We start from the raw sequence: 12,926 nt of genomic DNA, 5'->3' as shown, positions 1-12,926 counted from the left end.
ATATATATATATATATATATATATATATATATATATATATATATATATATATATTTACTTACCGTAAATTCTCTTTCTTATAGTTCCGACATGGGAGACCCAGACCATGGGTGTATAGCTTCTGCCTCCGGAGGACACACAAAGTACTACACTCAAACGTGTAGCTCCTCCCTCCTAGCCTATACACCCCCTGGTAGCCAGTCCTAGCCAGTTTAGTGCAAAAGCTGAAGGAGGACATCCACCCACAAGTAGAGACAGAGTAAAACCCGGAACAACCGTAACCTCTGTCTACAACAACAGCCGGTGATAACACGCGGAACAAGAAACCTGCCGACAGGCAACAGGGAGGGTGCTGGGTCTCCCATGTCGGAACTATAAGAAAAAGAATTTACGGTAAGTAACAAAATTCTCTTTTTCTTCATCGTTCCTTATGGGAGACCCAGACCATGGGACGTCTCAAAGCAGTCCATGGGTGGGAAATAAACAGAAACTGAGAAGTAGGCAAAACCTAACTTCACAAATGGGCGACAGCCGCCCAAAGGATGCGTCTGCCCAAGCTCGCATCTGCCGAAGCATGAGCATGCACTTGGTAGTGCTTCGAAAAGGTGTGCAGACTAGACCAAGTGGCAGTCTGACAGACCTGCTGAGCCGTAGCCTAGGCCTGAAAGCCTAAGAGGGACCGACAGCTCTGATCAAATGTGCCTTGAACCCCGACGGGAGAGGCACTTGAGTACACTGGTAGGTATCGGAAAAAGGCCGACCTAAACCAACGAGCCAGGATCGGCTTAAATGCCGAGAGGCCCTTACGCTGACCAGCGGTCAGCACAAAGGAGAGGTGCACCGCCTAAGAACAGCGGTGCAAGACACATAGATCCGGAGCGCCCGCACCAGATCCAGAGTATGCAACGCCCTTTCAAAGCGATGAACAGGAGCCGGACAAAAGGAAGGCAGGAAAAATGCCCCGGTTAAGGTGGAAGCAGCAACCACCTTGGGGAGAAAGTCCGGAGTCGGACGGAGAACTACCTTGTCTTGATGAAGGAGGACTCCGAAGAGAGTGCGGCCACAACAGAGACTCCCTTGAGGGAAGTTATGGCCACTAGAAAGACCACTTTCTGTGAAAGACTAAACAAAGAAACCTCCCTAAGAGGCTCAAGGGAGAGTTTCCGGAAACCGTGAGGACCGAATTAAGGTCCCAGGGCTCCAAAGGCCGCCGGTAAGGCGGAATAATGTGAGATGCGCCCTGCATGAAGGCGCGCACCTGGACCAGCTGGGCGATACGCCGCTGGCACAACGCTGACAGAGCCGAGACCTGTCCCTTAAGGGAACTGAGGGATAGTCCTAGCTGCAGACCGGACTGTAGAAGGGACAGGAGGGTCGGCAAGGCCAAAAGGCCAACGGATACTTCCAAGCTCGAGTCATAGTGGAGATGACTTCAGGAGGGATACCAGAAGTCGTCAAGATCCCTGACTCAAACGCCACGCCGTCAATCTGAGAGCCGCAGGTTCTGGCGGAAAGACTGACCTCGTGAGAGAAGGTCTGGACAGTCCGGGAGATGCTATGGCATCTCTACGAACAGACGGAGCAGGTCAGGGTACCAAGCTTGCCTGGGTCAGTCTGGAGTAATGAGAATGACCCGACGGCCCTCCTTTCTGATCTTGTGCAGGACTCTGGGCAAGAACTAGAGAGTGAAACACGAAAGACAGACGAAGCTGGGACCAAACTTGAACCAGCGCGTCTGCTGCAAAAACCTGAGGATCGTGGTTTGACGGCTGAGACAATCTGCCTCCCAGTTTTCCACGTCTGAGATGTGGGCTGCGGATATGGTGGACTAGGAGTCCTCCGTCCACTGAAGAATGCGATGAACCTCCAACATTGCCAGGCGGCTGAGTGTCCCGCCCTGGAGGTTGATGTAGGCAAACGCAGTAGCGTTGTCTGACTGGACTCGAATGTGCCTGGCCGCCAACAGATGGCGAAAGGCTTAGAGAGCTAGAAACACAGCTCTGATTTCCAGCACGTTGATCCAGAGGGCTAATTCGGACAGAGTCCAAGTGCCCTGCGCTCCATGGTGGAGATATACTGCTCCCCAGCCGGATAGACTAGCATCTTGGTGAGGATCACCCGGTACGGAGCCAGGAAGGAGCGTCCCTGAGACAGAGGGGCCGAAGCCACCACTGAGACGAGCCCCTGGTCTGTGGCGAAGCCACCACCCCGTGGAAGGAGGAAGTCCGCTTGTTCCAACAGCGGAAAATATCCAGCCGCAGAGGACGCAGATGGAACTGGGCAAGGGAATCGCTTCCATTGACACCACCATCTGATCCAGCACCTGTATTAGGTGCCTGATGGAACGACGTCGACCGCCAGCGGAGGGACTGCTGTTTGACTAAGGGCAGCTTCCCAAGTGCCGACAGAGTGTCGAATTGCGTCCCTGGGAATATGAACTTCTGGGTCGAAGTCAGAGTGGGCTTGGACAGAAAGACAAACCACCCGAATTGGTTAGAGTGGCGAGAGTGAGCGAGGCACTCCGCTAACAGTTTGCACTGGATGAAGCCCAGACTAGAAGGCTGTCCAGGACAAAAGGATCACTGCCAACCTCTAGAGGTGCAGGACCTCAATCACAGCTGCCCCGCCCTTGAAAATACTCGAGGGGCCGTGGCTAACTCCAAGGGAAGAGCCACGAATTGGACCACTCTGAATGCAAAACGCAGCCAACGCTGGTGTGAAACTGCGATTGGCACATGCAGATAGGCATCTCTGATGTCGATGGATGCTAGGAAATCTCCTTGGGTCATTGATTGATCGCAGAGACTCCATGCGAAAATGCCACACCTGAACATGCTTGAGAAGCTTGAGATCCAGGTCGGAAGGCATCGCCCTCTTCGGGTACTAGGAATAGATTTAAGCAGAAATCTCAGAACCGTTCCCAGTCGGGAACCGGTACAATTACTCCAGTGGCCTGCAAGAATGCCACAGCCTGTGAGAAGGCGGCGGCCTTGGAGCAGGGGGGAGTTGCAGAAAAAATCTGTTTGGCGGGCTGGATAGAATTCTATCCTGTAGCCGTGGGAGATGGAATCTCACACCCACTGATCAGAGACGTGTTAAAACCATACGTCGCCAAAGTGGGAGAGCCTGCCACCGACCAAGGACGTTGCTAGCGTGGCCAGATAGCCAGGAGGAGGCTGACTTAGTGGCAGCATCTCCTGCGGTCTTCTCGTGCGCCATTTGGGTTTACGATCCTTGGCTGAGCCAGTGGACGAGGCCGAGGGCTTAGAGAACGATCAGATGGAGGAACGAAAAGAACGAAACCTCAACTGATTCGTGCCCTGGACAGGTTTCCTGGTTTAGGTTTGTTCCCGCCAAGAGCTTCCTTAATAATTTCATCCAGTTGTTCCCGAATAGTCTGGTCCCTGCCAAAGGGAGCCCAGCAAGGAACTTCTTTAGAAGCATCCGCCCTCCCCTTCCGAAGCCACAGGAGCTTGCGGATAGCGAGGAAATTAGCCGAGGCCACCGCAGTGCGGTGAGAGTCTCCAGCATGGCAGACATGGCATAGGATGAAAAGACTGAAGTCTGGAAGTTAAGGCAACCATTTCGGGCAAAGAGTCCCTGTGAGGGAATGCATCTCCTCCAGAGAAGCAGAGATGGCTTTGAAAGCCGCACTGCTGCAAGAGCTGGGGAGAAAGAGGCCCTTGCCGCCTCCATACAGATTTGGCCAGAAGGACAACCTGGCGGACAGCAAAGCCGTAAGAGCCATCAGCCACTGATACAACGGTCCGGGCTGAGAGTCTAAACACCGGAGGGACCACCTTTGGTGAATGAGCCCGCTCCTTGACCACCTCTGGTGGAAAGGGAAAACTGCCATCAGAACCACGCTTTGGGAAGCGTTTGCCAGAGCAGACCCTGGGCTTGGTCACAGTGGCCTAAAAACTGGAGTGGTGAAGGAACACACTCATTGTTCTCTTAGGCAAGGTAAACTGGTGCCTTTTTGCCAGAGAGGGTTGTTCCTCTGATACTGGCGGATTGAGGTCCAGTACAGAATTAATGTACAGTGGGATCCTTAGAGAGGTGCCGTCAGCCACTGATACAACTATCCGGGCTGAAATACTAGACACCGGAGGGACCACCCTTGGTGAATGAGCCCACTCCTTGACCACCTGTGGTGGAAGGGGGAAACAGTCATCAGAACCACGCTTTGGGAGCGTCTGTCAGGACAGGCTCTGGGCTTGGTCCAGTGGGCGGAAAACTGGAGTGGTTAAGGAACACACTCCTTGTTCTCTGTAAGGTATACTGATGCCTTTCTGCCAGAGGGGGATACTCCCCTGATACAGGCGGATTGAGGTCCAGTACAAATATAATGGACGCAATCAAATCAGTAGCATCTGCATCACCTTTGGACAGATCAATGGCACATTAAGCAGCGTCCGAGCCCCCAGTGAAGACATCCTCCTCGTCCAGTGAGTCAGCTCGTGAATCAGAGCTGCGGGACGGGGAGGACAGGGGGACCCTGCGTCTCCATTTTAGGAGGACGGGGACTGAGACCAGATGAAGAGTCCTCTGAGAGCTTGCTGAGCAAGCCGTAGCAGCAGAAGCGCCCTGAAGGGGGCTAATGCATGCTCAGCACCACCGGAGCAGCTGGAGGGACCACTGATGAGCCTCCAGGCTGAGGGACCACTGTGTTAATGTGCTCAGTACAGGCAGTACGAGTCTACATGCAGTGCCTATTAAGAACAGTCTTGCAGCCTTGCTCTGATGTGAGACATGCTGCAGAAGTGGGGGCTCTGTGAGGGAATGCATCTCCAGAATGACCCCCAACAGAGAATATAAACAGAGAATATAAACAGAGAATATAAGCAGCTGCACCACTGGAGGTTGTGGCTTGCCAGACCGTTTAACATACATTTCTGTGCCCTCCAGTCCCCCAGCCCAGGCCCCCATTTGTCACAATGTGGTATCTCTGTGCCTATGCAGACATTGAGAACGCTGATAAAATGGCGACCGGAGCGAGGAGAGGGGGCGGGGCCTACTCTGAGAGCGGGCAAATGATGCAGACAGGGGAGGGAATCTTTCCTCAGTGAGGAGTATCCGTTCCCTGTGCTGCACAGCCGCTGGGCGGAACCACACTGTCCCTCTGCATAACTAATGTGCAGGGGCAGTGAAACCGAAACTAGGCCTCAGGCGAAGCCGGGGCCTAGATTTAAACATGCGGCCGACGTGCAGGCACCATCGGCGCAGTTCTCCAGTGAAAACTGGAGAACCGGCCGGAAATGTTACCACAGACATATAACACACTCCCCCAATAAATAAAGTACAAGGGACCCCTGGAAAGACCACTTTCTGTGGTAAAGACGTCTCAATACTTAGCTTTTGAGACGCAGGGCCATGTCCCTGGGGGGGGGGGAGGTTAAACGCTCCGTCCGGCAGAATCCTGAACAGGGCTGCGGATGGAGACCGGTCTCCTGCAAAGCAGTGAGAACCGTGTTGGCTCCCACTTCAAGCCAGAGCCCCAGGGGATGGTGAAGGAGCGCGGCATGTGAAGGCTCCAGCCTTGTAAAATCAACCTTAACAGCACCGCCGACACAGTGGGGTGAGAAGGGACATGCCGGGAGTCCAGACTGGACCCGCTTTTCTTCCAAATCTTTGAAATCCAAAAAATCAAAAATCAGAGAATGCATGTGTGTGTGTGTACCTCCTGAACACAAAGCATTGAAACTGGCTAGGACTGGCTACCAGGGGGTGTATATGCTAGGAGGGAGGAGCTACACGTTTGAGTGTAGTACTTTGTGTGTCCTCCGGAGGCAGAAGCTATACACCCATGGTCTGGGTCTCCCATAAGGAACGATGAAGAAATATATTATAATATATATATATATATATTATATATATATATATATATATATATATTACATACTATATATGTAATCTACTGTATATTACACAGTGTATTACATATTTACAATTTATTACAGTTTGTGTTGTGTTTTTCACTTAACTATAAGCAATATATGTAGGAGTCGGAGTAAGGGAAATTGAGGAGTCTGAGTCGAAGGTTTGGCTTACCGACTCCACAGCCCTGTTTACTACGCTGCTTTCACACTGCTTCCGGGTCTGCTCATTAAATTTTATGAATATTCACGGCTTCTCTGTGCAGCCTCTGTGACAGCATCTGTAATTAGCTGCAGCCAGACTGGTTGACTGATTGGTTGCTGTCATACTAGTTGCCTGGGACTCCGAAGTGGAGTGTAAAAATAAATAATTGAAAAAATGGCATAGGGTCCCCTGTATGTTGATACCCAGCACAGATAAAGTAGACAGCTGGAGCCCCCTACTGTGTGCATTATCTTGCCTGTGTATTAAAATACAAGGGACCAAATGCAGCTTTTTATTTTTTTTATTAAATAAATTTAAACAAAACTGTGTGAGGTCCTCCCCAATATTGATACCCAGTAAAGATAAAGCAGACAGCTGAGGACTGGTATTCTCAGTCTTGAGAAGCCAATGGTTATTGGGCCCTCCCCAAGCTAAAATTGCAGCCTATAGCAGCCTCAGAATTTGCACATCCATTAGATGAGCCAATTCTGGAGCTTTACCTGGCTCATCCTAATTGCCCTTGTGGGGTAGCAATTTGGTGTAATATAAAGTGTTAAAGACAGCTGTAATTTGAAAAAAAACAAACAACACACACAGCTGTCATCAAGCCCGAGGTTAGTAAGGGTAGTGATCTATGAGACCTCCCTCATTACTAATCGTGAAAGTAAAAAAAACATAAAAACACAGAAACCTCCATCTTTCTCTAATCTATTAACCCCCAAAACATTCCTCCAAATCCGACGTAATCACACCACGAGGTTTCACGACATCCCGGCTCTGCTACATCCTGAGGACACAGTGTATGGTCCCATTAAGAAACGTGACTGATCACTGTGGCCACCGGGACACCTTGATGGAGCTGTGAGAGTGGCGTCGTCCGAATTCACCTGAGGTCACAGCTGGTGGTTCCCACGGTACCCCACCCGTGACCTCCGGTGAAAGTACCTGAAGTGAACTCATTAAACTTAATGACGGTTATCCAGCATGGAGTTCACCTAAGGTCACAGTTGGGGTTCCCACAGTACAGAGCTGGGACCTCAGTTGAACTCATTGAACTTCATGGCGGATTACCGGAATGTGCACTTTCTGGTAATCCAAAATGGAGTTCAACGAGTTCACCTGAGATCACAGCTGGGTTACTATGGGTACCCCAGCTGTGACCTCAGTTGAACTCAATGCTGGGTTAGGCTATGTGCACCGGTTAAGTATTTGGTTGCAGACATTTTACAAAACATCTGCATCTCCTAGCAGGAAAACGCACAAAAAAACATGACATGTCTGCAATCAAATACTCAACATACGAACATAGCCTAATTCGGTAATCCGAGATGGAGTTCAATGAGTTCACCCAAGAACACAGCTGGGGTACCGTGGGAACAGCCAGCTGTGACCGCAGGAGAACTCACTGACGTAACCGGTCTCACAGCAGTGACTTTGTCAGTGTGTCCTGTTAGGATTTAGGGACCGAGGAGGATGAAAAAATGCGGAATCCCAAAAAGATAACAGAATGGCTTGAAACTTAACGGACTGCAGACCTAATCCTGACACACAACTAGAAGTAGTCATGGGGCGTGCCTACGATGACCTGGACGCCTCGACAAAGCCGGAGAACTAAATAATCTCACAGATAGAGATATAAGAAAGCTAATCTGGATCGGAGCAGTCCACAGAGTTAGATAGATCGCCCCCACATGTAAAGGCTACGGTGATATAGAAAAACACAATACAAAGTCAAAAAAGACAGATTTCAGCAAAGGTGAGGCACAAACTATCTTTATAGGAATGGATAGGAAAGAGCAACTGTCAGCAGCCGTAAAAACCCTAATATATACCAGCACTTCTGATATGGAAAAATCCTGAGGTCACGCAACCTCTCCCCCACTGTATCAGCACTCGGATGTTACTGGGATCCAAAAACACTGATACAGATGAGGGACTGAATGAATACCAAGCATGACAAACACAATACCTTGCAGAATCATGGAGCTAAGTATTCAGACACTCGCAGCAGGGAATGATCCCATTCCACCAAGAACTCCACACAGACATAATAGGAATCAAGCTTTAGTATTAAAGCAGAAAAAACAACAAGAACACAAGGTACAAAGACCACTTATCTGAGAGGAGTTCTGGCAGTCAGCAGAGCTGGTTACAGAATGCCCTTAACACACAGGAAACATTGACCACCGGCAAGTAACAAGAGAAAACTACTCAGCTAAATAGCCCAATCTGACCCAGATTGCCAGACCTCCACAGGTGTGTGGCTTTCATTCCACACATCAACTGCACCGCCAGCACTGACCACAAGAGGGAGCCCCAAACTGGAAAACATTCACAGTGTCTCGCCATCGGTTACGTTTTCTAATAAGACCACACACTACAACCTCAGGATGTAGCAGAGACGAGATTGACAAGGGACGTAGTGTTGCGGATTACTTTTGGCCTGTGGGTGCTTTGAGGGTTAAAAATTGGAGAAAATGTTTGTTTTTTCAATAAAAGGATTTTTCCTTGCGTTTCTTTTTACTTCGATCACGGTTCCCCAACTCCAGTCCTCGAGGGCCGCCAACAGTGCATGTTTTCAGGATTTCCTTAGCATTGCATGGGTGTTGGAATCATCAACTGTTAAAGGTGATTAAATTATCCCTTGTGCAATACTAAGGAAATCCTGAAAACATGCACTGTTGGCGGCCCTTGAGGACTGGTTTTGGGGACCCATGACTTAGATGATTAGTAATGGGGGTGTCTCATAGACCCCTCCCTATTACTAACCTTGGGATTGAAGACTGCTGTGATTTTTTTGTCAAACAATAGTCCTGGAAAACCCTTAACAACTTCCCAGAATTTGCAGTATTTTCCAGTATGCTGTGCACCTGAATGTACACAGGTCATGAACTCAAGTACATTTCTGCTATAATGTGTGCCACTTTCTGGCTTAAATTAATGGAAATCTAATATGTTGCTCTAAACCCCTCCACCCAAGTCCACTTTTAAGAATCGCATTGTAAGAACAAAAGTTGCAAAATTTTTCACCGCTAGGTATTTTTCAAACATACAGTATGTGCAACATTCAAGTTTAAATGTTTTTGATGAAATTCCTCTAGGTGTGTAATTTGTTTAGTAAAGTGACACCTTTTGCTTTGATTACTGCTTTGCACACTCTTGGCATTCTCTTGATGAGCTTCAAGAGGTAGTCAACGGAAATGGTCTTCCAACAGTCTTGAAGGAGTTCCCAGAGATGCTTAGCATTTGTTGGACCTTTTGCCTTCACTCTGCGGTCCAGCTCACCCCAAACCATCTCGATTGGGTTCAGGTCTGGTGACTGGAAGCCAAGTCATCTGGCGTAGCATTCCATCACTCTCCTTCTTAGTCAAATAGCCCTTACACAGCCTGGAGGTGTGTTCGGGGTCATTGTCCTGTTGAAAAATAAATAATGGTCCAACTAAACGTAAATTGTATGGAATAGCCTGCCGCTGCAAGATGCTGTGGTAGCCATGCTAGTCCAGTATGCCTTCAATTTTGAATAAATCCCCAACAGTGTCACCAGCAAAGCACCCCCACACCATCACACCTCCTCCTCCATGCTTCACGGTGAGAACCAGCCATGTAGAGTCCATCTGTTCACCTTTTCTGCGTCGCACAAAGACACGGTGGTTGGATCCAAAGATCTCAAATTTGAACTCATCAGACCAAAGCACAGATTTCCACTGGTCTAATGTCCATTGCTTGTGTTCTTTAGCCCAAACAAGTCTCTTCTGCTTGTTGTCTGTCCTTAGCAGGGGTTTCCTAGCAGCTATTTTACCATGAAGGCCTGCTGCACAAAGTCTCCTCTTAACAGTTGTTCAAGAGATGTGTCTGCTGCTAGAACTCTGTGTGGCATTAACCTGGTCTCTAATCTGAGCTGCTTTTAACCTGCGATTTCTGAGGCTGGTGACTCGGATAAACTTATCCTCCGCAGCAGAGGTGACTCTTGGTCTTCATTTCCTGGGGCGGTCCTCATGTGAGCCAGTTTTTTTGTAGCGTTTGATGGTTTTTGCCACTGAACTTGGGGACACTGTCAAAGTTTTCCCAATTTTTCGGACTGACTGACCTTCATTTCTTAAAGTAATGATGGCCACTCGTTTTTCTTTACTTAGAATTTGTATTATGGCAAGAAAAAAGCAGCTAACAGTCTATTCAGTAGGACTATCAGCTGTGTATCCACCAGACTTCTGCACAACACAACTGATGGTCCCAACCCCATTTATAAGGCAAGAAATCCCACTTATTAAACCTGACAGGTCACACTTGTGACTTGAAAACCATTTCCGGTGACTACCTCTTGAAGCTCATCAAGAGAATGCCAAGAGTGTGCAAAGCAGTAATCAAAGCAAAAAGGTGGCTACTTTGAAGAACCTAGAATATAAGACAGATTTTCAGTTGTTTCACACTTTGTTAAATATTTCATTCCACATGTGTTAATTCATAGTTTTCATGCCTTCAATGTGAATCTACAATTTTCAGAGTCATGAAAATAAAGAAAACTCTTTGAATGAGAAGGGGTGTCCAAACTTTTGGTCTGTACTGTATATATAATACAAAAGAAAATTGAACCAAAGCACATCTCGTATCAAAAATCAACGCCACTCCATATGGCACATAATATTAAGAAAAAGAAATGGAGCTTAAAAGGCCAATATTGTAAAAATATCAAAGTTTTTATTATACAAAATTCATATTGAAATGGTTACAATCATTATGGAAAAAGTGCATATACGGTGCTTCATAGAGAAAAAGGTGAGTTACCACACAATAGTGGGAGAGCAAGAATGATAACACCCCAAGTAAATTTAAGGGGGCAAAGGGTCATGAATAATTTATGAGTGGCTAGCTAGTGGCTATGGTATCTCTGTCCTAATAGTGACCATGATTCTATATAGCTCAATCAGCATAGATCTACGTAGCAGGACACGGATATACCAAGAATAAGGCTGATCAAGATAAAAGGTCACAAAAGGACTAAAAAATATATATGGTGCCCTCACCCTGACTGAACACATAAAGTTAAATAGCCAAACCGGCATAAGTCCGTTTTGCAGTACAGGGATTACCAAATAACAAGCCAGTCACATAAAAAGGACCCTAAAAACCCGTAACTTACACATGGTTAAAAGGAGGGGCGAACATCAGAGCGTCCCACGATAGTGTAACGAGCCTTCCTACGCGCGTTTCGCACGGCTTGCGTCTGCTGGCTTCATCAGGGAAGGTGTACGGCAATTGCCGTTCAAGGACCTTATAACGGAAGTCGCTAGACTTCATTGGGCAGCCCATGACCTGGAGAATGCGTCCTAGCCAATCGGGTCCCTGCCGCCGCGCACGCGCACCGCGCGCCCAACACCGCACGCCCCTCAGCCGTCCAATGGGAGATCTTGATCAGCCTTATTCTTGGTATATCCGTGTCCTGCTACGTAGATCTATGCTGATTGAGCTATATAGAATCATGGTCACTATTAGGACAGAGATACCATAGCCACTAGCTAGCCACTCATAAATTATTCATGACCCTTTGCCCCCTTAAATTTACTTGGGGTGTTATCATTCTTGCTCTCCCACTATTGTGTGGTAACTCACCTTTTTCTCTATGAAGCACCGTATATGCACTTTTTCCATAATGATTGTAACCATTTCAATATGAATTTTGTATAAATAAAAACTTTGATATTTTTACAATATTGGCCTTTTAAGCTCCATTTCTTTTTCTTAATATACTGTATATATAATGTAAAATATAAAGTCATGAGCCTAAGCTTACTTTGGATAAAGGGCTGGTGAGTACAGTACTTGTAGTCCTAATGATGGATAAAGGAACCAGGGTAGCTCTCTGAGGCATCATTGCAATAACCGGCCGAGGAAATGGATTTCTGTGCATTTTCTGAGAAGTGACTTTTTTCATTGGAACATAAGTAGGCTCCACATCCTCTTTAGACTCTGAAATAAAAGAGGGAATATTACTTAGAATTTACATCTGTAATCCTACAGAAATTAGCAGTACCTAACAATATTAGTGTTATTAGTAGTAGTAATAATTATTATTTTTTATTATTATTATTTTTTATTATTATTATTAACACCCCCCATCTTTATTGCACATTATAGCTAGACAAATGACATACAATAACACATGTAGACCAATATATGATGAATTCTGTAGCATACAAGGTAGGAAATAAAGAAAAACAAAAAAATTAAAAACAAAAAATAAAAAAAAAAAAAATAAAAATGTATAAACGTATAGTGTTCTTAACCATCTTGTGGAACCATTGCAATTCGTTGGATTGATCTGTAACGGGACGTCAGGGCTATGTCGTAACTTTCTCTGTCTGCGATGATCGTGTCTTGTCTCTGCTCGTGCAAGTTCACTGCATGTTTAGACCTCTGCATGAGCCCTACGGAACTCATTCCAGTTACGGATCGCAATGCACGAGTACGGCATGGGTCTCCCGACTGATGCATGGTAGTTTCATAAGTTTCTATAAGTCTATCAATGCTTAACAGACCCTCGGCCAGTCAGTGCATTGTGGTCTGTGATCAGAGATCCTGAAGACTGCATGTGTCCTTATGAATTTCATTGCTCAGCACTTCCTCCTACTCAGACAGAGGGGCTGGCATCTCTCTGCTCTGTGCATACTTACATTCATTTAATTTAACTAAGGGGTACTTCTCACATAGCGAGATCGCTAGCAAGTTCGCTGCTGAGTCACGGTTTTTGTGACGCACCAGTGACCTCATTAGCGATCTCGCTGTGTGTTACACTGAGCAGCGATCTGGCCCCTGCTGTGAGATCGCTGCTCGTTACACACACTGCTGGT

At 47.1% G+C, this 12,926-nt stretch overlaps 1 protein-coding gene across 2 annotated transcripts in view; it reads right to left on the bottom strand.

The window, feature by feature from the left end:
- Positions 1 to 12,926, bottom strand: part of BRDT (bromodomain testis associated) — a 212,624-nt gene that overhangs the window by 141,941 nt on the left and 57,757 nt on the right. For both annotated transcript variants that reach the window (XM_075322321.1, XM_075322320.1), the window contains exon 5: positions 11,870 to 12,045. In XM_075322321.1, the coding sequence (XP_075178436.1) occupies positions 11,870 to 12,045 (176 nt within the window). The remainder of the gene's footprint in view (positions 1 to 11,869; positions 12,046 to 12,926) is intronic.

The sequence above is a fragment of the Anomaloglossus baeobatrachus genome, chromosome 8, assembly GCF_048569485.1.
Source record: "Anomaloglossus baeobatrachus isolate aAnoBae1 chromosome 8, aAnoBae1.hap1, whole genome shotgun sequence".
In the NCBI taxonomy this organism is placed as follows: domain Eukaryota; kingdom Metazoa; phylum Chordata; class Amphibia; order Anura; family Aromobatidae; genus Anomaloglossus; species Anomaloglossus baeobatrachus.
Note: the sequence above shows the minus strand (reverse complement) of the source record. Positions and strands in the feature narration are given on the sequence as shown.